Here is a 23,792-nt window from a genome sequence, read left to right as displayed (position 1 = left end):
GTGCTTTCATGGAGAGAAATTTGCCTGAGGTTTTAGTTGTTTTCATGAAAACTTGTTTGCCTTTCTTTGATGCATCCTCTGCCTCTATGAATACGGAATCACTTTCATTTTATCACTACTAGGCCAAGTAAAATTTTTATCTCCGGCATCTGAGGTAGAAGCTGGGAGGCTGAGACTGATGAAATAAAGTTGGTGTCTGTTTCCTAGGTTTGATGGTCTGCTGTGCAAGCCACTTGCAAGCAGAATGACTTTCAAGCAGAAGCAATAGAAGTAAAGGGCCTTATGTCCAAGTCTGGTGCTCCCTAAAGGGAGTTGCAGCAAATGTTTGTTAGCCAGTGGTGTGGCATAGAGCCTTCTCCTTGTCAGTGTGCAACTAAAGGCAAAATGTGAACTTATCTTTAGAAGCTCAGAAGTGTAGAGGAAAAGTGGCTCTGGAAAACCTTAGATACAAAATTAGGAAGTCTGATGTCTCCTGAATGTTCCTCTGGGTGTATGGAATGTCTTTGTGTTCTTCATGGAGCTGACAATTTTTTTTTTCTTCCATTCTTTCTTCTATCACTTCAGAGAAGCTTGAAAGTGAGAAGCTGAATGTTGCAGAAGTTACTCAGTCTGAAATTGCTCAGAAACAGAAGCTACAGACAGTGCTTGAAAAGATCAATGAAACCCTTAAACTCCCTCCAAGAAGCATTAAGTGGAATGTTGACTGTAAGTTTTGTGTTTGCTGTGCTCTTCTCATCTGTTGACAGCTGGGAGGTTGTAGGTGCCATCTGGAGTTCTGAAATATCCAGTGGCATGGGAGGGCTGAAACCTGGGATTTATGGCAGGAACTGCTCTGAAGGGCGCTTCCAGATGTGCCACTCTGTCCTCTTTACTGGTGCTCAGCCTTCTGTTCCAGTTAGGTGTCTTCTCAGAGCCTGTCCAAGTGTGGTGGCTTTGCTCTGAAGTCTGTGTGCATACCAGCTTAAGTTTTGTATTGCTAAATTGGCTTGTTGAAACAGGCAAGTACCTGCAGAAATGCAGCAGATGGACATAAGGACAGTTAGGTCCTAGAACTCTGTGTGAAATTTGTGACATAGATATGAATAATATTTCTGATAATTTCAGGCAAAGTCTGAACCACTAGTTTTGGTTACAAAACTCTAATCAAGACTAATTCTGTGCCTTTCCTGGTCTATTGTATTAAAAATGAACATATCTCATAGAAATGTCTTCAGTGGCCCAGCACAAGACACTTCAGTGTATGTGTATTGGAGAAAGCAGGTTATCAGTTGTAGAAAATTAGGCCTCTTAATCTGTTTTAAGTTTGGTTTTCAGAATCATTTCATGCTGGTGAATACCTTGACCAGTACATCACATTTTCCCTGTCTCCTGTACCTGTCTTGTGCTGAGCAGTTTTGTATCCTGTTCCATTCACAACAATTAGTTAGAAGGAGAGGAATATCTCAAGGGAGGAAGAGTGAATATTTGGCCATTTGACTTTCCCCTGTCTGTGGTCCTGCTGAATTTTTTGTCCCCTTCTTTTTTCAACCTGCCCCGAGTTTTCTTTCCATTCTTTATTATGCAGCTGGAGGCAGGGTGTTTGGAGTGGCCTGACAATTTAACTCCTAGTTTTAATTTAATGTTTTACATGTGTTTTAGAGCTGGAATAGAGATAGAGAGCAGCAGCTGTGTCCAGCTGTAGCACACACTGGTGGTAGGCAGACAGACATCTTTGTAGTGTTCTGCTAAAGCACCTCATCTCTGACCATGGGCCCTCCAGCAGCATTTGCCAGCAATGCCACATTTTATAGCAATGTGTATCTGCATGGCATAGCTGAGACTTGCACTGTAGGATTATGGAGAAGGGTATTTTAGTGAATCTGATCGAGTTTCAGCAGTGCAGTAAGGTAGTACTTAATGATTAGTTCAAGTACAAAAAATCTAAGTGCACGGCAGTGTCAGAGATCTTTTAGGAATACTACTTTGGGGAATGCAAAAACAAAATAGAAGAAGAAGAAGAAAGGCAATAATAAGGATTGGAAATTATCCACATGCATGCCAATGGTTTGATGCTTGATCAAGGATTTCCTACAGTTTGGCTTTTGATGTCTTGCAAGTTGTGTTAGTGTTAACTACCCATATATGAGACCCACTGAAAAAACCTTCAGTAACAGAACTAGAACAACTTCATGAGGAATGTTTGAGTCATTGAGTTTAATAAGTTATTGCTTAAGGCTTGTGCCAAAACAGGCTCATTTATCATCCTGCAGACATTGTGACACTTAAAAATGAATAAGTGCATGTTATGAGTACAAAAATATCTTTCTGATAGTCCATAAATCCTTATTGAAGTAAAGGGAATAAAAGAGAGGCAAGGAGAATGCAGAGACAGCACTTAAACTGTTGTACATAAAATCTGGCTTTTGGATTAGCTTTAGATTTCCATCTCCATGAGCCTGTGACACTCAGACATATTGCAAAGAGTAGCGCATTGGTGCTGATGGGGTGCCTTAAAGGTGCCCCCTGGCTCCAGGTGGCAAGAGGAAAGGAGTCCCATAATCCCTGTATGCTAAGCAGAAGTAAAAATCTGTGCCCTAATTACTTTGCAGTTTGTAACTTGTGCTTTTAATGTCTATTTCAGCTGTTCATGCTAAAAGTCTCGTAGCCATACTTCATCTTCTGGTTGCATTATCTCAGTATTTTCGAGCACCAATCCGACTCCCTGACCATGTGTCCATCCAGGTGGTTGTTGTGCAGGTAAGAGGGGCTTTAACAGCTCTTGGTAGTGTTGTGAAGTTGACTGAGGGGTTTCTTGAAAAATGCACCTGGAGTTTCTGGCTGGGCAGGCACATGCGTGTCTCCTTGGCTGACAAGGAGCACCCGTGCATCTTCCCTGGAAAAGGCATGAGAAGAGAAAAATCTGCTTTCCCAGCTTGAGCTGTGCCTCACAATGTCTTACTTTGACTGTGAAGTGGCCAGACTGTGACAGTAAAAATACATGAAACATTATTATTGTTGGAATGTGTTTATCACCCGGAATGATCGCTAGAATTATTATTTTCCCCATTTTTTGATGCTCTTCTCACTTGTGTAGAGATTCAAATTATTCTTGGCACTGAATGATGAATTGTCACTGTTTATTACATTCGCATTTATGTTAGGTGACTAACTTCTTTTTCAGCTCTGTGCATGCTAATTTAGTCTGATTACAGTGTTGGTTTTCTCAAAGGCATGCAAAAAAATCCCCATCAACTAAATCTTTTGTCAGTCTCCTTATTGGAGCCTCATCCATTCAAATTCATGTTTTCCTGTTCATCATTTTTCTTTCAGCTGAACTTGTGCTTTCGTTATCTTATTTGTCCTCTTCCCATTTAATCTGCTTTTCTTTCTCTCAATTAACTTTGCCTTTATTTTTCACACTGCAACTGTCTTTATTTATGTCTTTGAACTGATGTTACCCTGAAGTAACTGGGTGAAAGAGCTATTGCTCAAGTTTTGTGTGGCTGAAAATCTGCAAGACAGATCTGAGAAAGTAAACATTCTCTCTTGTAGAATTCAAATAGGACAAGTTTTGTAATTTAGGGAGAAATCTGAAGGAGAGTCTCTGGTAAATGTGTCACTGGTGTCTGGTAGTGACTCATTGACTCAGATTCTGCTTCATGAGTTTCTCTACAGATGATGAAGGACAATCCCTGGGAATCTGCACTTATATGTCTAAGGCTTTGAAGAAACCTAACCTTTGGCTATTATAAATGTATTATTTATACTGGTTTATCTCAAAGTTCCACCAAAACCAACTGGAGTACAGTGAGTAGGGCATCTTAATGATGAAAAACTAAATGAGAAAAATAACACAGTCCTTAAAGAAAGAATCAGAACCTCTGCTGTCATTCCATACCTCCAGACAAAATTCCAGTTTAAGTCAGTGGGCATCATTATCCTCTTGTTTAACAGGCTAATGTAGTTCAAGAGCAAATCCACTGAAGTCAGTACAGATAAACCAATTTAAAACAATAAGTAGTGGGAGAATCTGGCTCACTCTTGGTTGCACAGCTGCAGCTCAGGCGCCAGTGGTTGGCAGGGGAGGCAGTTCCGCCAGAATAATCTCCAAGTCATGTTGAAGGAGATTTTGTCCTGCAGACCCTGACCTTGGTGAAATCCAGTGAACTCCAGAGTTCTGCTGATTCCTATTAACAGAGGGTGGGGGCCAGTATATTTACTGTAATTGTAATTGCTGTAATTGTTTCAGACATTTCTCTTTTTTTTTTTAATGGTGGGTGAAGGTTTTATTTTTGTTTTTTAAATCTGTCTTTCACATCCTGTGTGATGGGACTGATTCTATATCATGCATCATGTACTCTTTGAACTCACAGAAGTTTTAATCAACCATCAGCAGGTCCTAATGGCTGATTTAGTGGTCAGGCTTGCACGCCTCATGTTCTGAACACTTATGCATTCTGTAAAGAAGGATCAAGCCTAGGGAAGCTTAACAGACTATGCAGTAGCTGTTTTAAAATTCTGCTGTGCATGGTTTAATAAAGAGAACAGGAGAGACAGAAATAAAGGAACAAAGTGGTTTTATAAAGTCTTTTAAGAAAGACTCCCTTAATTCATTTCATGATTTTGTTAGGCATAGAAACACATAAAATTTGAGGGTTGCTATGTTGGCTGGATGTAGTTTATTGAAATAGAAAAAGCATATTTGTGAAACAAAAAATGTGCTCGTGTCTAACAGGTAATCAGCCTAGTTCTTATGAAAGCTTATTTCCTTTGGCTCTTTTGTACAAAAGCTGTTAGCAATGAGAGTGATATGAAATCTGGGTTTAAGCTGATTTAGGAAAAAATGTGATAGTTGGACCTTTTGTAGCTACTCTATTATTTTCTTTTCCTGCCATAACAGTAGAATAAATAACTTTGAACAAAGCCCAGGCTTTGTTTGATCATATCTACTGAAATGACTGAGAGCTTTTTTGGAGAGCTAGGTTTTGTCATCATTTTGCCTCTTCTTAAAAATTATGTATTTCTACCATCCACGGATGGTTAGATGACAGATTGTTTGTGTCCAAGAGATGGAAATCTTGAGAGTGTAAGAATGCATTGGCAGAGCAGCCAGAATGGCTTCAGCATGTTCTGGGACAGCAGTTCTGGGGTGCATGAACTGCTCTTAGGCAGAGCTAGGTAATTATTGGGATGAGATGAGTGTGTAAATCACAGCCCTAATCAGAGATCCTTGGTACCACTGCCTGGGAAGGTCTGAAAGGGTTTGGAGCAGCACTGCCTCCAGGTTCCAGTGAAGTCTTCTCTGGACCCCTGACAAATGCATTTGTTCTTTCAAGCTCCAGAATAATTCTGCATTTCACTTTGGTGGGGCAATTATAAAACATGGTCCTCCAGGTGAAATGAGTTGTAACAAGACATAGGCAAAAAGCCATCCAAATAATGGCAAGGTTTTCAGACTGGGGCTTTGTGGGGGAAATTAAGCAGCTGGCCCTCAGTTACATAAAAATGCTGACTCAAAAGGAGATAAGAGATCTTTTCTAATTCCAGATGTACTACCTTTTTTTGTTCTAGGGAGTTGCCAATTTTAAATGGTAACTGATTAGGAATATCTTCAGGGCCTTCTGAAGTCTTTCAGCTGTGAGGGAAGAAAATGCCAAGCCTGTTCATTAAGGTCTTCTGTTATCACTGGAATGCATCTCCAGCTTTTCTTTTTAATGGGGAATTTTAATTCATGCCTCTTTTCTCAGGGACTTTCAAATAATTGATTTTTATAGCTTGTTGTTTTAATTTTAGCCACTGTTGCCTTTAAGAAACATGCTGGATAGTCTTTCAGTCCTCAGCAGCACCTCTCTGTATTTTCAGGAATATTGTGTCATTCTCTGTCTAGTATAAGACAAACCTCACAATAGGTGACATCAGTGCTGGGGTCAATTCTGAGTGAAGAGTTTTTAAAGAGCAAGAGATTATGAGAAGCAGCCTTCAGAGAAGGTGCTTAGACCCGTGTTTTAGGGTCCATTCCACTGGGAATTTACCAGTCTTTTTACAAATCAAAGGTATAGGAAAGTCTGTCTTGACATGTGCTGGTCAAATGAGTGTCCAGGGGATGCACGTTGTGTTTGGGCAGTGTGGAAATCCCATCAGTGTTAGTGGTCAGGTGCCAGACACAAAACAAGGGTTTGGGATCATTTTGGTTTGGGGTTTTTGTTTGTTTTTGTTGTTATTGTCAACAACAAGGCTGCGGATTCCTTTCTTTTAATATTTTAGCTGCGTTTTATCGCAAAAGGAAATATTTTTAATATCAGTACTGGAGTATATTTCTGGCAGTTTTTGTGTGCTTGCAGAGAGAAGGTGTAGAGCATTATAAACCTTTTTCTGTTCCCATATTCCCAGTCTGATCACTGAAAGCTACAGATGGCATTGCTGTGGTGCTCAGCCCCTGTGGGAGATGAGAGCAGCAGGGTTCTTGCTGCATGAGGCATCAGTGGCATATCAGAGTCCTCATGAGGAGGAAATAAAAGTTTCCTTTCACCCTGCAGCAAAGGGAAAAATAAACAAAAATACCAAACAGAGTGAAGATCCAAGTTGTGCTAGCATGAGCTAGATTGTGACTTGGGCTTTCAGTTAGTTCTGGAGACAGCACTCACTGCTGTCTGCACAAGCTGGGAGTGGAGGTAGCCCTAAATTATGTCATTCTAAATTATGTCATTCTTCCTCAGGCTTTGATAGGCAATGCCTCTGCAGCTGCTCTGTGCCCCCTCTTCCACAGTGTAACACCCTTGACTCCCCTGTCTTTTAAGTTCTCCAGGGTCCTCCCTCAATGCATTTTTCACTATGTGCAAGATATTTAGAAACTGGACTTTCAAAAATAGCATGGAAACCCCCTGAAACTGTCATCTAGCTGCAAGGACAGTTCACATTGCTCCAGGTGCCAGTCTGGAATGACCCAGAGGGACGTGTTCAGCTTTACTTGAGAAATAAATATATTTATTGATATATTTTAGTAATACAATGTAGAAGGAAAAATATATCAAGAAATGTATCTTAGTAGTGGAAGAAATAGACAAGCTTGGCTCAGTCCTCAGCACATCACACACTCAGGACTGCCTCAGGTAGGGATGTGCTGTCTTCTCCAAGGAAGGAGAAAGCAGCAGCCCCAGTTCAGATGCCATGAAGGACTTTTCTAAAGGTAATTCTCCTTTTTGCTTTTCCACATAGAAGATGAGTATAGGACCAGCATAAATCTATTTTTCTCATTTCCTTGTATGACAGGGAGTGAAGAATCATGAGTAATTGCCTGATATCTTGTCTAGACTTGAAATGGAGTTGTCAGCATTTGCCTGACTTGTCTCTGTGTACTGCAAATTTTTGGTAATACCAGCGAACAGGATTGACAGAGAGAGCACAAAGAGAGGCAAAACATATGTGTGGTATTTACAGCAGCAGGCCCAGATGAGTGTGATCAGCAAACTGAAACAGTGTCAAACTCTTCAAGTGCTGCATTTTGCAGCTGATTCAAGCAGCAGTGACTGGAGCTGGCTTCTGCCAGGTTGGGCACAGCCTCTGGGCAAAGGCTCCTCAGCACCAGCTCCCATCTGGGGAACATCAGTCACTGCTGGACCAGCATGGCAGTGTGGATTTTTGGTTTCTGTCAGAAGCCTATAGAGCTGTTTGTCAGCAGAGAAAGGAAACACTGAGGAAAAAAAAAAAAAAGAGTACAAACAGGGCAAAAAGAAAAGAACAAAATAGCAAATAGCCTGGGAGCATGATTTTTGCAAAAGAGAAGCGTGGGCACCATCTGCCAAGCTGTTCATTGAAATACAGGGCTTAATTCAGCTCACCTAGACCTATCTCCACCAAAATACTTACATGTGTGTTTGGGTGTTTCAAATGTCTCGCTGAATTGGGGCCTTTAAAAGAAAAGTGAATTAAGAACAATGGAGAAAGGAAAATAAATACTTCCTTCTACAGGTGGAGTTTCAGGTTTCTTGTTAATGTATAAAAGAGTTCTCTGAAATACTTGCAAGGTAAAATAATATATTACTTGTGAAAATTTGTGTAAGAAAAGGTCTTATTCTGCAGGTTTCTTATCTAATTATATTTGGGGATCACAAATTTTTACTGTACCCTAAGCATTAAACTTTAGTGAGAAAAATGTCGCTTTTTTCCTTTTTGCAGAAACGAGAAGGAATCCTCCAGTCTCGACAAATCCAAGAGGAAATAACTGGTAACACTGAGTATGTCAACACCACATTTGCCAGCAGTACAGTAATTGAACACAGATGTGTCTCAGAAATTCAAACATTTGCTGATATTTAGCTTTCAGTATTGGGGTTCCAGGGAAGATGATGCATCAGCCAGTGACTGTATTTTAGCCTTTTCAAGAGCTGCAAACAACCATCTAAAAATACAAAAGGGGGAGGAAATAGAGAGGTGGGGAACTAAAAGCAGGACTTCAGGTGTGTAAAATGATGGTAGTAAGCCTTGTATGTGCCATTTCACTGAACATTTCATAACAGAAAAGTTGTTCCAAACCAAAAGGGAACAGTAGTAGAATATCCAGGTTTCTAATTGAATGGAGAGAAGCTGCACTACTGACTTATTATTAATCTGTATGGATTTATGTGTGATAGTTATATGAAGGATCAACTGGAGCGAAATCCTGCAGTTCCTAAGAACCCAGCCCAAGCCTTGTTTGGGCTGGATTTCTGTTGTGGTTGGTGTGGTAGATGCGTCTTTGAAGCAGAGGGAAGAGTTTTCTCAAAATCAACATGGAAAAGCCTTCTTGACTCAGGCAGGGTGTGCTGGTCTGGTTCAGAGCAGGGAATATGGGATCTGGCCTCCTGAGACTTTGGTGGAGACAAGAGATATTATATTGAGAGACTCCAGACTAACCCTGGAGTAACTTGGTGAAGTTATTCCCAAAATTCTCCTAAATCCATGGATCTACTCCATTAGTCACCAAGCTGAGGATCATGGTATGAAGATCATACCATGTATGCTGGGTTTTGTTGCAGCACAATATCTGCAGGTGAATTATATGTAACTGTTTTGTTCTTTTCAATTTTTCCCCCCCAGGGCATTATCAGGAAGGCATGGTAAGTTCATTTGATTATTGTCTCTTTTCTTGAGGCAGCCAGAGGGTACATGAGTTCTCCAGTGGGTGGTCACTTTGATCAAGTGGCAAGAAAGGAGAGGATTTCAGGTTGCCCTGGTAAATAAGCACCACAGGCTGTTGTGGCAGTTAACACAAGGGGAAAAAAGCCAATAAAATCACTCTGACCATCTTTAAAACACATTTCATTGCTGTCCAGCACTTGTTAATTTGCATATGCTTTGTGGTTTAACCTGCAGAACATTACTGCAGTGGTATTGATGGTCCTGAGTTCCCAGCAATGTGAAATGGTGTCTTATCATGAACCAGCTGGTGAATGTTGATATTCCACATCCATTACCTACTTATACTTTAAAGATGTGGAGTCATTATTCAGCAGGCCCTGTGCCTCGTGTGTCTCACTGCCAGGATTGAGGCTGGACAATAGAAAACACTCCCTTGAGTCTTGCTTGGTGTAAGGTCTGCCTTCCACAAATGCCTTTGGTTTTTTTCTTAAATTGAGGAATATGAATGTTTGTTGAGTCATTTGCTGTTATTCAGGTGGTTGTTGAAACACAAATTGCTCAGAAAAGGCTCTGGTGCCTTTTTATGTATTTTTCTCTTTTCTTCAGAAGGTGGCTGCAGTAGCACTCCAGTCATGCTACCTTAGATTGGCTGTCCTAAATTGCCTCATATAATGGCCAAAAACATCTGTACAAAGGATTGTATTGCAGAAGTTTAATCATAAACCTGCTTTATAATGCAGTCAGTGGCCCTTGGGGAAAATCTTCCTCTGTAGATACAGTTACTAATGTAAACTCATGTTCTTCTGCAGAAATGATTTGGTTACTTGGCTGTCTCTATCTGGCTGTTCAAGATCTCATGCAGAAAGATGCTATTCTTAGCTCATTTTTGAGAAATGGGGTCTTTAGGTGACCCAAATCCTACCTGAAAATGATGCTTTTTTGTGAATAATAGAGAATAAGTTACTGACAGCTCACCGCAAGAGAGAAGTATGCAAACTCCTTGGCACTTGGAATTCAGAGACTATATTGAACCATTTTGCTGACTGTGCTGTCTGAAATGAATGTGTGTCTCAGGAAGTGTTTATTCTGCACTGGAACAACTGCTGCCCAGTATATTAATGGCCCTGAATGTTTTTCAGAAAGAGATGCATTCGACACTTTATTTGACCATGCCCCAGACAAGCTCAATGTAGTGAAAAAGGTTGGAAGGTTTTTTATTTCTGAAATACCTCTTGTGCTCATGTGCATGCTTGTGTGTATCAGATGGTGTGGATGTGCTGTGTGTGGATATAATGTATAATGGCATGCTTTGCATACATTAAATACAATTAAGCTTTATGCTTAAATACACAAAGTCATGATTATAATCTTAGTTTTTATTTAATGTTTAGCAGCATGAACTTAACTTTGGAACATGGAACAACATACAGTTATCAAAGTTTCCATCAGGAGAATTCTGACAAAGTGTGTGCTGAGTAGAGCCCAACTGGTACATTGACTGTACCGATGCCAATGAGATATCCAGTTTACAGCTGCCAGAGGTTTGACCCTAGAGTATTTTGGCTGCTGTCAGATTTGAGTGGAGTCCAATTACCCACTTCTCCCTAGTCTGCTAAAAATTTGGGGGTTTTCTATGTTTTAACAGTGTATTTATATATATATATATATATATATATATATATATATATATATATATCGCATTCATTTTAGTTCTGTTCTTCATTCTTGTAAAAAATAATTTTAAAACAATTTTAAATGTCACATTTCAATTTCAAAATTTGGAGATTGTGTTGCAGTCTCTTCACTCACGCAGATTCTCTTCTGAGTGGAGTTCACACTGCTGGTGTTGAGCTGCTGCCCTGCTGAATAGGCCTTCATTGCAGTGTTTTCATATTTCAGACTCTCATCACCTTTGTGAACAAGCATCTGAATAAGTTGAATTTAGAGGTGACTGAACTGGATACACAGGTAGGATTTTATAGCCTTTCTTAAAGGGGAGAGGTAGTTGCACTCTGTTGTGGACTGTGCCCTCATCTTTATCCAGAAATTTCACTGAATTATTGTTCAATGAGCTCTAAGATGTTATTTCAGCAGGAAATCCTTCATTTCTAAAGATGTACAAAGAAGAACCTCACCAATCAAGCATCTAAAACAGTTTAGTATCTCCATTAGCATAAAAATTAATTACCAAATGCTACCTTGTGGGTGCTGCCAAGTGCTGCAAGGAGGACCTGCTTGTTTTGATCAGGAAGGGGTTGTGTGCACTTGGTTTGCTGCAGTACCAGGCTGAGCAGTTGTTTCCTGCCTACCTTTGCACAAGCACATGGGATCACAAAGCCTCCATTCAGGGGGAATTCAGGATTCTCCAGAGCAAAGCTGCTCAAGTGTACAGGCAGCTGTACAGCTGGGCTGCAGGCTTGATTGCACCACAGAAATAATGTGCTGCATGCTCTTCTGTCGTGTTCTCAGCTGCTAAATTGGCTGAAAAGAAGCTAAAAGAAAAGCTTAATCCTGCTGTATTAATACCTCCTCATGTGAACAACTGCAGCAGTTATTGTAAGAAAATTACGGGGTCAGGCAGGAAGGGATTGGGATCTGCACTCTCAAAAAACCCCAGGTGTCTTCAGGTCAGGCTTTATTTTATATCTTGGTTCATGTTATGAAGATTTTCTGCTTTATTTACACACCTACCAATCTGATAGAGATTTTTCAAAGGTAAAATTAGGATTTAGATGGAAATTGTGTGTAAAGGCTTTCAAAAGGGCATTCCCTATTTCTGCTCATTGCATCATTTACCTTGGGGGAAAACATTCAAATGTATCTAGAAACTCCTTAAGCATTTATCTGAAACAGCATTCTCTGAAATGAGAGGTTGTATTTCCATCAGCTGAAGGAAAATCACCTGCCTGAGGAAGGTGATGGGCTGATAGACCCATAGACTTAATGCCACTGGGGTAGGAGTGAGAGTGACAAAACCACAGAAACATGGAATGGTTTGGGTTAGAGGGGACCTTAAAGATCATCCAGCTCCACTCCTCCTGCAGAGACGCCTCTACCAGAGCAGCTTGCTCAGAGCCCCATCCAGCCTTGGTCACTTCCCTGGGCAAATCTGTTCCAGGACTCCATTGTCAAATAAGGAAAGCAGTGAACTATTTTTCAGAAAATGTACTGAGAAATGTTTTGGTTTTTTTTTTCCACAGTTTGCAGATGGAGTGTACTTAGTCCTGCTAATGGGTCTCTTGGAAGGCTATTTTGTTCCCCTGCACAGCTTCTTTTTGACTCCTGATAGTTTTGAACAAAAGGTAACTAGATTTCATCTTTCTGTTAAAAACAAGCATATAAATATGTCTAGTTGTAGAAGGATAACACGAACTTTTGTGCATAAGTTTGATGCTAATAGCTGAAGTCAAGAAAGGATTGTACTGCTAACCATTTCCAAGTATTTAAAAAATCAGTATTAATACTTAGCTGGAATGAAACAGAAAATTATATTAATGATGGGGTGGTTAGCAAGTATTAACAGATTTTGGCAGCCATTGTGTGGTGCTGTCATTATACAAGACCTACTGTTCATTAACATATATAGGATTACATACAGGCACTGATGACAGAATTGATTTTCTTTGTGTGTCCAAAATCCGAGAATTTAATGTTGGAAAGGTTTAAAGGGTTTTGGAAGCATAAAGGCATATATGTACAATGTGTCAATTTGAGACCAACATTACATCAGTGTCTGTAGCTATCCAGGCAATTCATCTGTCTGTTCAAGAGCACTTCAGGGGCCATCATGTTCCAATTTTTGAACTTGTAGGAAGTGGGCTGTGCTAACTTGTGAGTAATTTTGTTAAGGGTTGTGTTAGTTCATGTTAACTTTCAATTACCTTTATCTTTCTGCAACCACCATCACCCAGAAACAGCAAAACAATGGACTGTCTGGATTCCAAAGACCAGATCTACAGAGCCCTGACTATTTTTTCCTTTTGAATATCTTTTAAATATGTCTTGTCTTGACCATTTGCACTGTACAGAGTTCACAAGAGTGACTGCCTCTGTTGTATTGCCAGGTTGTCAATGTATCCTTTGCATTTGAGCTAATGCAGGATGGTGGATTGGAAAAACCAAAGCCAAGACCAGAAGGTACCTGTTCTACCTTTTTTCTATCTCCTTAAAAATTTGTATGGGCTCCAGATCTTACAAGGTTACAGTGTGGCTAAGTGAAAGTAAAGTTAATCAGCAGCAAAAGGGAACTCAGTATTTTTATAGTGCTCAGGGAACTCTGTATTTTAAATGCTCTTTTTCAAAGGTTGCAATGCTTCCTTTATTCATTGGCCAAACATATGCAGTAATACTCCAATATTCCCTGAAAGAGAGCACAGTTGTGATTGGTGTCACTGGCAGGTGTCAGTTGCTCCAATTGCTCCATTTTCCTCCATCTCACATTTTTACGCTAAACCTTGAGTATTCCAGTAATTTATAAGATTTTCACAAACGAAGGAGATGTTGTGGGAGCTGAATTTCAAATGGTCACATACCTGCCTTTGGATGCAGGACCTAATAATGCATATTCAAATTAGATGTAGAGCTGGGGACTGACAGTAGAATGTGCTTCAGGGAGGATAAAGGTTTTGCTGCTGACTTTGGGAGCATTGGGATTCCACTCCTCTTTGTTCATACACATACAGTGTTCAAATCCAGCTTTTCAGGCTGGAGACAGAGCCCTGGATTCACCCGGGCAATGGGTATCTCTTGTTGCTCCTCCTGTGAGGAGTTACCACTTCTTACCATGCAGGAGCTGGGTGTGCAGCTTCTCCTCCCCTCTTCCCACCAGGAATATCTGGGCTCCTGCTGGTTACCTGCCACAAAAATCAACATAGCTGTGTCTTTTCAAGGCCAATTTCAGACTTACATTTCACAGTCTTTTCCTGCCACAATATTGGATTGTCATTCCCTGAGGAGCTGACATAAGCTCATGTCAGAGTGCTGCTTCTAGCAGTCAGAACTCTTGGGAGATTCAGGCACTGCTTGCTCAATCAGGTTCTGCTCCATTCAGGGCTTTTTCCATCCCTCCCAACTTCCAGGTTATAACAGCCACAGACACACACACACACACACACACACACAAAAAATAATGCATCTCAGGATCGAGCCTGTGCATTAAATCTCCACCTACCCAGCCTGGTTTTTTTACTTCTTTTGACTGGTTGAACTCTTATCCACAGTCATGCTTAGCTGTACCACTGGTGAGTGTATCACAAGCCTTTATGTCTGAAATAGTCAAAGTGAGAATGAGGAAACAGTGAAATCGAGGGATCCAAGTAAAACACAGAGTATCTGTGATCCCTTGCTCCCCATGGATGGTTTAAAATTCTTATGGCATTTAATTTTTCAGGTATTTATTGCTCTAGGGGACAGCTAATTTTTCCAGTATAAATCAAGCCATAAGGATATTTCAGCATATATAAGACATTTCTTGTGCAATTATTGAAATGCTTAATATGAAACTTCCTGCCCAAAGTGAATGGAAAAACACATGTGTTTTATGTGTTGTTACATTGGGCACAATGCCCGTACTTAAAATTTCCAGTGAGCAAAAGAGTATTGAAAAGGATCTTACCCTAAATGTGTACACTAAATACTCTTTCAATTCCTACACTGTTTCTTTGAGGTCCTTGAGGAAAAAATATGCTGAAAAGTGCTTTAGAATATGAGAAACATATTTAGTGGGAAAAAAAAAAGAATGCAGTTAAATAAATGAGTATGAAAACCAATGATTTTTATGGGGTCAACAGTTTATTTGGGTTATTTGCAATATAATCAAAAAGGTCTTAAAAAGCTTTCTGTGACCTTTTACTTTAAAAATGGCTGGAACATTAATCTGCTGAATCTATAATGAATTCATTTGCAGTTTGAGCTTTTTCAGAGCTCTTTGCAATGTGTACATCAAAGCCAACCTCAAGTTTCTCTTTTAGAAACTTACTTACAACCAGTGAAATGTTACATGTGCTGGTCAAACCCCATGTAGCAATGGCAATAACCCATCCTTCTCTGGGAGTATGCTTCTTTTACTTTGAGCCCTTCTGTGGGATTTTGTTGTTGTGGTGGTGTCTTTTTTGTCGTGGTGTCTTTGCAAAGAACTAACAAAGTTACTTCTTTAATAATAGAAGTTCTGTATTTGGAAAAAAAGTAATTCTGCACCTTGCTGCTGGCCTGAAAGAGGAAACTTCCAGTGTTGCATGCAAACAGTATTACAGATTGCTGTGGGATGTTGTGGGGGCAGTGCACCCTTCCTGCAGCTTTTGGCATTTCCTCTGCATTTTATACCAAGCATTTTTCATCTGATTTATAAAGAGCCACAAACCAATGCTGGCTCTGGTTATATGACCAAGGCCCAGAATAAAATCTAGCCTTGAGTGTTTCCACCCTTTGTCCATGGACGTAAATTCAATGTCTTTAGTTGGCACACTTACCAGGCATAGGTTTGATTGGATTAATTATTTAAAGTGTGACCCTTCACAATCTGTGAGAAACATCAATGTAGAAAAATATAATGGCTAAACTCTGGTGACTATATGCACCATTTACTGGGTTCACTTGGAGGTTTTGGCCAATTCCAAGAACCACAGTTAGGAATTTGAGTTCTTATGCATTCAGCAGAAAGAGATGGGACAATTCTGATTCCACTCTGCTCTTTCTGGGGCAGTTCTGAATCCATGTTTGAGATTGACTCAAGCACTGGTGTAGACTGCTGCAGTAGTGCTTGTCAGTTTGTTTTATAGATTTCTTGTGAAATAATATTGACTTTCTCAAGAACTGCTCTTTGAAACAGAAGGTATTCATTAGCTTTTTGTTTCATATAAATCCTTTACTCTAGATGTTGAGTTTCTGAGGACTAATTCAGCCACGAATGTCAGCTAACTCAAAGAATTTTCAGATGTTTGTTCAAGGAGCACTTGTATACCTAGCTTCTTTAGATCCTCTGGAAAATTTAAACTTGCCTCTAGCTATCCTGCTGCAATTGGGCCTAGTGAAGGATGTTGCAGTCCAGAGTGTGCCAAGTCCTACAATTCTTACATAAGAGGAAGCTTCCATTGGTTACTGCCTGATGACTTTTTTTCAAAATCATTACTTTCCAGCCACAACTGTCTGAAGATGAAGTCATACAAGTATGTGTAATCCTGGGCACACTTTGACTCAGGAGCATCTGAGCTTGGCTACATTTCATCAGCAGCAGCAAGAGCTACTTCTATCCCTAATTAGAAGTGGTTAAAACACCAAGTTTTGAGTTGCCAGTTTGAAAATTGTGTTTTATTGATATTTCTACTCTTTTTGCTGTCCTTGTGATCTAATGTTCATGGTTATCAATGTGAGCAAGGGAAAGGAGTGGGGAATGGCCACTTTTTTCTGGAAAACATTTGGAGCTAATGAAGTTACTAATTTGTCTTCCCTTGTCTTTTTTCTAGATATTGTAAATTGTGACTTGAAGTCTACACTGAGAGTACTGTACAATCTGTTTTCCAAATACAGGAATGTGGAGTGAAGAATTTATTTGAGTCACAAAGGAGTGTTGACAAAGAAAACATCATAACTAGCCTATCTTCCATAAGTATTCCTCTGCATCTCTATCCTAAAAGGAACAAATCCATTTACCTCAAGAATTTTTGGTTTTTAGTTGATTATTCTGGCACTACTATTTTCACAGTAGATTTAAATCTAATATAACTTATAAAGAAAAAAGGGGTTGGGGGAAGGTATCTGGGTATTTTCTGGGAGAATTCATGTCTTCATTCTGGGATAATTCAGTCTTGTCTGGGAGGCATTCTTGTCTTCACACTGTTTTTAATAGGTGAAGCAACAATGAAAAGAAAATTAGTAAGTTTGATTCAAATCAGCCTTTGGGGCCAATCATAGGAATATTCTGTACTGAGTACTTAATTATTTTTTTACATTAATCTTTTTTTAATCTGGGGAGGGGAAGAATATTTTCTATCCATGATAAGACAGTTCCATTCTAATTGTGAGGAATGTGCATGGGGAGAAACAGTTAAATACACTTGTTCACATGACAGCTAAGAAGAAGAAGCTTAACCTGCTGAATATATAGTTCCAGTGCTATTATTAGGCTTTAATTTTATGGGTACAAACTGAAGTGGCCTACTCATTCCTTCAGACTTACTATGATGTGATGCTCTGCTTCAATATGTGCTATTGAGCATTCCACAGAACCACACTTTGCAGCTTGTCACTTGTTTTTTGTTCAAGGAAGAGATCTTTTTTGCAAAGAACACTTTTCAGGAAGACACACCTGTATAATACAGCTTTTCTATAATATTTGTATTATTATAACATTTAAAAAGTAGAAGAATGGCTGCTTTTTATTTTGGCAGTTTAATCACAGGATTATCAGATTGCAAGTTCAGATTCATTGCTAAATAGAATTTAGAATTGTCCCTTTGGTTGATTTTATGGTGAATGTATGTTCGTCATAATGAACTGCATGATGTTCAACATGAAGAAATAAGATTCATTTTCTAGAAATGGTCAAAACTACTTCCATCCAAAGATTCCATTAGAGTGTAAAGTTCTTTGGTGATTTTACATGGCTACAAAGATTTTTTTTTTTAATTTAATTACCACCAATTGAGCTGTTATCTGTTTGGTTTTAGCTTTAACAAAGACACAGAAGGGAAATGGGAGATGATTCTTCCCTTAGACTGTTACCAAGCTCCAGTTATGCTTCCTGAGGAAGCTGCTGGAGGCTGCCTGCATCACTTCTGAAACAAAGCGCTCTGTTGCAACCACAGATTCTTGGGGTCCTGCTTTACACAGCCAGGAAAAAAATTCCTCAGGCTGAAATTCCTTGATAACTCTTCAGAAATCTTGGGAGTGCTTAGTGCAGGAAGGAGAGCTGCTAACAGCCCTGCAGCTGGAGCAGGGCTGGCTCAGGTCAAGGAGAAGCGATGGGGCAGTGCTTGAATGGTCACCAGCAAAAAGGCAGAGCTGGCAGGGACACTCAGTAACAGCTGGGTGTCACTCATGATGTAAAGCATTACATCTTTCCATTTGCCAGGGCTTTTTTTCTTTTTCTTTTATGTAGAGCTTTCCAGTACAACGTCAGCACAGAGGGAACTCCAGCAATGATTTTCTGTCTTTGCTAAAAGCCAGCTGGTATTTGGTAATAAGGTGATGCTGACTTCTGCTGGGGGGCTACAAAATTATTTTCCGGAGACATAATATGAACTTTTCCAAGGGAAAGTCAATATTCAATTCAAAGGACAATACCTGGGTGTTCTCTGATCTCAGAAATTATCTGATTAAGAATATGTGAGTAAGAAGCACTCTAAATATCTTGGTTAAAATATTTTCTTACCTGTGTGTTTTAAACTGAGTTTCTGAAATTAGAGGTACAGAAAACAACATTTATTTCCCCTTTACAGGGAGAAATAGCTGGACATTTTGACATTTTGACCTCAATGAAAATGAACATTTTCATTATAGCTGTAGTATCTGAGAAGCTAAACAATAGGAATGAACCAAACTTTTTTTGAGCAAACGGAGACAGAATTTCTCGTGTATATATCAGCAGCAATTTCAGCTTATTTTAATGTTTAACATGCAAGCTTTTCATTTGCACACCTAGTAGTAATTGTAATAGCTAATTAAAAAAACAAATTATGTTTTTTCTGCAGACCATGCTCAGCTGCAACTCTTTTACATTTCAACAGTGCTGAAGGATTTTGACAGCCTTTGTTTTCAGGAGTGCACTTTCTTTTAAGAGGAGATTTGTATGGGTAAAGTGAACACTGAAGCAGTTTTCTTTGCCTGGACTTGCAAATAAGTATTTCTTGTGCTATATGGGTATAACATTATTGGAGATTTATCTGTCAGGCTCCATTTCCATCCTTATAAAACATAAAACTGAGACAGAATTATTAAATCCTCACGTTGAAATGCAATTATGGAGAACTGTAGAAGCATTTAAATAATATCCAACCTTTCCACAATTATCTATCCCATGGTAAGAATTTATGTAAATGAAAATCTGCTATATAAACAACAGTGTCCTATGTAAATATAGATCCATGTGATAGTTTGAACAGTTACACACAAATAGTATATGCTGCCATGTAGGAGTGGGTCACTGCTTTTATTTTTGACAGTGTAGATTTAAATAGCTATCATATAAATATGAAATCCAATATAGAGATTCATCCAATATAGAGATTATATCTAATATTTATTGCTTTGATTCAGAATATAAGAGAAATATAGAATACTACTGTAGACAGCTTGCTTTTCAGCAGTTGGTGTAGGCCAGCCCTTTCCTTCAGGGAAGGGAAAAGTTATTTGGGCCAAATTCTGCCACACCTACATTTTTTTATTCTTGATACACAGCAATGCACCCTGACATACTGCTGAAAGCAGAATTCTCCTCACTGTTTAAATCAAGATAGAAGTTGTTTAAATTTTAGCCAATCCCAGGTTTATTTATAATTACTTAAGATGATTAAGTGGACCCAAATCAATTGATTGAGCTCGTGTGAGACATGAGCTACCACCTGGCGAGGCCAGTTCCTCCCCTGGTCCCAGAGGGAGCCTGTGGTCCCCAGGCTGCTGTCTCAGCACTGTGGATCCTAAAGCCAGCTGGGGTAAATCCAGGGCCCTTCCTGAGGATCTCGTGGTGGTTTTGGGATCCCACCCACCAGACCAATGTGCCCCACAGGCAGCTGGGCCCACCAAAAAGTGGCCAATTCTTGGCCTGCCTCGAGAGGCAATCAAGCAGTAATCATTGCTGCTGCTGGGGCATTGTGAAACCCCCCAAAAGAGCAATTTTCTGTGACTTCTGATTCATCCATTGCATCCAGCAATAGGATATCTAGGTTTCTTCTGTGGCTGGAGATGGGCATCCTTTCCCTCCTGATGGATCCTGGTGTGCTCTTTGAAGCACACAGAACTTGCTGTTTGGGTTTTTTTTTAAAGAGGAGCTACAGATTTTTCATAATGTGTCAATAAGCTGTTGTCAAGATAATTACCTAAAACCCTAATATCTTGAGGTCAGCTCCTTTCAGATTTCTTTCTCAGCTGACTGGCTGTTATTTGCCATAAAGAACAAGTCCTATAAAAAGGAACCTTTGCATGATTTTACCCAAGACACACTCATAAAGCCCAGAATTGGATTGCTCTGTATTTCTGATGGAGTCCAGACGAACCAAGTTTCCTATTAAATGTGCTGACTGCAGAATGCAGTTCTTTACATTTCCTAGTCATGTTACAGAGGGTGGCAGCCCTTGCAGCTCCATAGCTCAGGAATTCAAGTGGACCAGCAGGAGCTGGATGAGGTCCTAATCCACTGCAGTGAATTGTGGCAGGAATCACCAGAGCCTCTCTTAGAGAGCATTGCAGTGCTGGGGGATGGCTGCATTCAAGCAGACCATGGTGATTGGGGTATTGGTTGGCTTTTGTTCTTACTTTTTATTCTGGAAGTATGGTTTTAAATTCATTTTTCAGGTTGTTTTAGCAGACACCTTACTGCAAGCCACAGTGTTGTAAAGCAGAATGGCTTTTAGAAGTTTATTTCATTAGGTAAAGATATATGTGATATTTAATATACTAGATGCCAGCCTTAGGTCTTGTTTTTGTTATTCTTGTCTTCCTCTCAAAACAACCTTCATCAATGGCCAAGCATTCAAAGAGAAAACAGTGCCTTGAAGACCTCTTGCAAGATTTTTAGACTGTTACCTGTATGACTTTTGTCATTTTATTGTAAGAATTAATGTGGGCTTTCTCTTCACAGTCAAGGTGCAATTACAGACTGAAGAAATCCTTTGTAAAAAGTTACAGTTAGCTTGCATGAAGATATTTTACTTTGATTTGTCACATGAAAACTTGACATAGCACCACCAAAATTTTGAAATTAGGCGTACCTCAATATCCACAGATTTTTCCAAAGAGCTTTTGAGTTATTCAACATTTACAAGGGCTAATTTTATGTATTCTGAAAATATTTTCTGTGAGATTGTTTCTGCAATAATGAGATTTTCTTTTTTGTCTGACAATTTAATACCATGCACGCTGCAACAATAGTAGTCATTGAAACATTTGGTCCTCAATTTCAATATCAAACTAACTGAGAAAAAAAGAATATTTTCAAAATTTGCTGAACATGTATCTGAAAATAATTTTTAGTTAAAATTAAGCTGCATTGCCTTCAGCTGCAGAGTTAGTAGCTTTCACAGAATATATGTACTCTGTAAGTAAAAGACACACTCTTGCTGATTTTTTTTTCCTGTGCTTTTCCTGAAACCTTTTGTTATGATTCACAATAAAATTTGCACCTGAAAATCAACCCTGCATGTTGTTGTTGGGTCAAAGAATGAGTTGTCTGACAAAAAATTAGGGAAGCTGTGTGTTTTGTGTTCTCAAAACTTCCAGACCTCTCCATGCACCCAAGCCTTTTCCAGTAACCCCTTTGTGGGTGTGCAAGGTGTTTATTATTATATTCTGTGGGGGCTGGTGACAGCTGAACGGGGGCTGGCAAAAGCAATCATGTAAACATATGTTTGAAATGATTAACAGCAGCAGGTCAGGAAATGCTGTCTTTGACTCAAAGCAGCAAAGAACACCTTTACTTTTAACTTTGTGGTGCTGGGCACTTCAGTGGGGATATCCCAGCTGGATATAATGCAATTCTCTGCAGAGCAATTTTGGTAATTCTGAATCTAACAAAATGTTAGCAAAACATTGAAATTATAATGTCTGTGTCATAAAATAATTGCATTTAGGAAGATTTTGAGATCTATTTTTTTATAAACTTGTTTTTGTTGCGACCCTTTAATGTAGGAGCTTCAATGCAGAGCTTGGAACCAGTCCAAAATATAGGCATCTAAAGTGCTCCAGATCGACATTTATAGCCACTGAATTACTGGCTGGAGTCCAGAAGCAGGTGTTTGATCTTTAGGTCTGCTTATAAAGCTGAAACCACCAAGCAGAGCTGCCTAATCAACAGGGAGCACTAAAGACAGGGTGAGTTTTAATGCCAGTCTTCAGTCTCCAGTTTTACTCAGGGCTGGATAGAAGCAATTCTGCTTGCTTAGGATCCACATTCTCAACCCCCACCATAAGCACTTGGAGCTTTTGTCCTAAATTTTGTGGGTTTTGTCCTGAAGAACAAGACTTGCTCTTCTTCAAACATTGCAGTACAACACAAAGGTCATGGTCTGGCTACCTCAATCTTTTCATTGCTGTTCACACAGAAAGCAAAAGATCTGGCTTTAATACCCTTCTGCAGCCATGGGAGTTACTCCTCATCCTCTTTAGAATCCTGCAGTATGAAATGAAGGAGAAATGGTGTTTTTACTATTGTTGGAGGGGCACTGTTGATGCCTAAGCTGAACTCAGTGTGCAGAGTAACTCCACATTAACTGAGACAGAAGGAGAGCAGAAGAGGGAGCATAGCTGGTGATTAAGCTGTTGAAAAGGTGGAAAAGGATTTAGGGGAAGAACCTGTCTTCTGGGCCTCCTGTAAGGCCTGCTTCTGTATTTCAGTCAATCAAAAACTGTTAAAATTCCCAAACATGTTTTGAAGAGAAAATAGACAGACCTCTGTCTTGCCTCTGTTTCACTGCAAAGTTCCTGCTGAGCTTCTACTTTCACTCCTCTTTGCCAGCACTCTGCATAATATATATGTGATGATACACTGAGTGCAGGGATGGTGATGAAGTACTTGTCTTGAGAGGCTCACAGTCCTGCAGGAAGGCAGGGGGGAATTCTGTGCTGTGAGCCTCTCTATCTCACGATAGGAACGACGGGTGTGGATTAGGGACCAAGTGCCCCTTTCTGCCTTTGGGTTGTGGTGTAAAACAAGGAGTTAAAAGTGACCAGTGAGGCTGGGGTGGTGCCAGTGCCCAGGGGCACAGGGACAGGAGGCAGGTTGTTGGCTTAGAAGATTTCCACATTTCTGTGGTGGAGAGGTGGGTGCTCAGTACTGGGGTAAGGAAGTGTGTGGATTTCCCGGGTGCCTGGGGGAGGAATCCTTCCCCTTGAATGCTGCAGGGCCATCAGCCTCTTGCCAGCATTGCTGGCTGCTTGCATGTGGCTGAGACTTCCCTCTCTGTGACAGTGACTTAAACACTTCCATGTGCACATTGTTACAATAATAGAGCTTTGAAGGCGTCAGGCCTGCATTTCTGAGCCTTCTGTGCCTCCAGATCTTTCTGAACTGTTTGTTACAGCACTTGAATAGACAGAAAGGACATCATTAGAGCAGGTCTGTATTCTCAATGGCATAAAAACCTTGTACATCTACTGTCTGAAACCAGCACTCACTCCAAACAGTCATAACCTCCAGCTTATTTTTTTCTGTTATCAGGACAAATTAACCCATTAGCTGCACAGACTCTATTGTGAGTCAGAGGTGTATGACTCATGTGAATAGAACCCAGTTCTATTCTGGTTTTAATTGACTTGGCCTCCACCCAAATCCTCCTTAGAAATGAAAGATACTAGATTAGCTGAAGTGTACAACACATTTTTACGGTTTGTGCTAAACTTACATGTGTATTTATATGAGATAATGCTACAAAATAAAAAGATTCCTATGAAGGCAGTAGCCTGAAAGGTAAGTGACAGAGCTGCTGTATTTGATAGACTGTTAAAGTATTGGAATTAATATGGTTGGATTGTTTGCTTTGCAAACTGTA

General features: G+C 39.8%; 1 protein-coding gene across 2 annotated transcripts in view; it reads left to right on the top strand.

The window, feature by feature from the left end:
• The window catches only part of PARVA (parvin alpha), a 63,202-nt gene extending 41,767 nt beyond the window's left edge, over positions 1-21,435 (top strand). For both annotated transcript variants that reach the window (XM_058025876.1, XM_058025877.1), the window contains exons 5-13: positions 565-705; positions 2,621-2,736; positions 8,155-8,213; positions 9,055-9,074; positions 10,236-10,297; positions 10,996-11,064; positions 12,297-12,398; positions 13,161-13,233; positions 16,557-21,435. In XM_058025876.1, the coding sequence (XP_057881859.1) occupies positions 565-705; positions 2,621-2,736; positions 8,155-8,213; positions 9,055-9,074; positions 10,236-10,297; positions 10,996-11,064; positions 12,297-12,398; positions 13,161-13,233; positions 16,557-16,633 (719 nt within the window). In that variant the 3' untranslated portion in view covers positions 16,634-21,435. The remainder of the gene's footprint in view (positions 1-564; positions 706-2,620; positions 2,737-8,154; positions 8,214-9,054; positions 9,075-10,235; positions 10,298-10,995; positions 11,065-12,296; positions 12,399-13,160; positions 13,234-16,556) is intronic.
• The last annotated feature ends 2,357 nt before the right edge of the window (positions 21,436-23,792 follow it).

The sequence above is a fragment of the Melospiza georgiana genome, chromosome 6, assembly GCF_028018845.1.
Source record: "Melospiza georgiana isolate bMelGeo1 chromosome 6, bMelGeo1.pri, whole genome shotgun sequence".
Classification (NCBI taxonomy): domain Eukaryota; kingdom Metazoa; phylum Chordata; class Aves; order Passeriformes; family Passerellidae; genus Melospiza; species Melospiza georgiana.
Note: the sequence above shows the minus strand (reverse complement) of the source record. Positions and strands in the feature narration are given on the sequence as shown.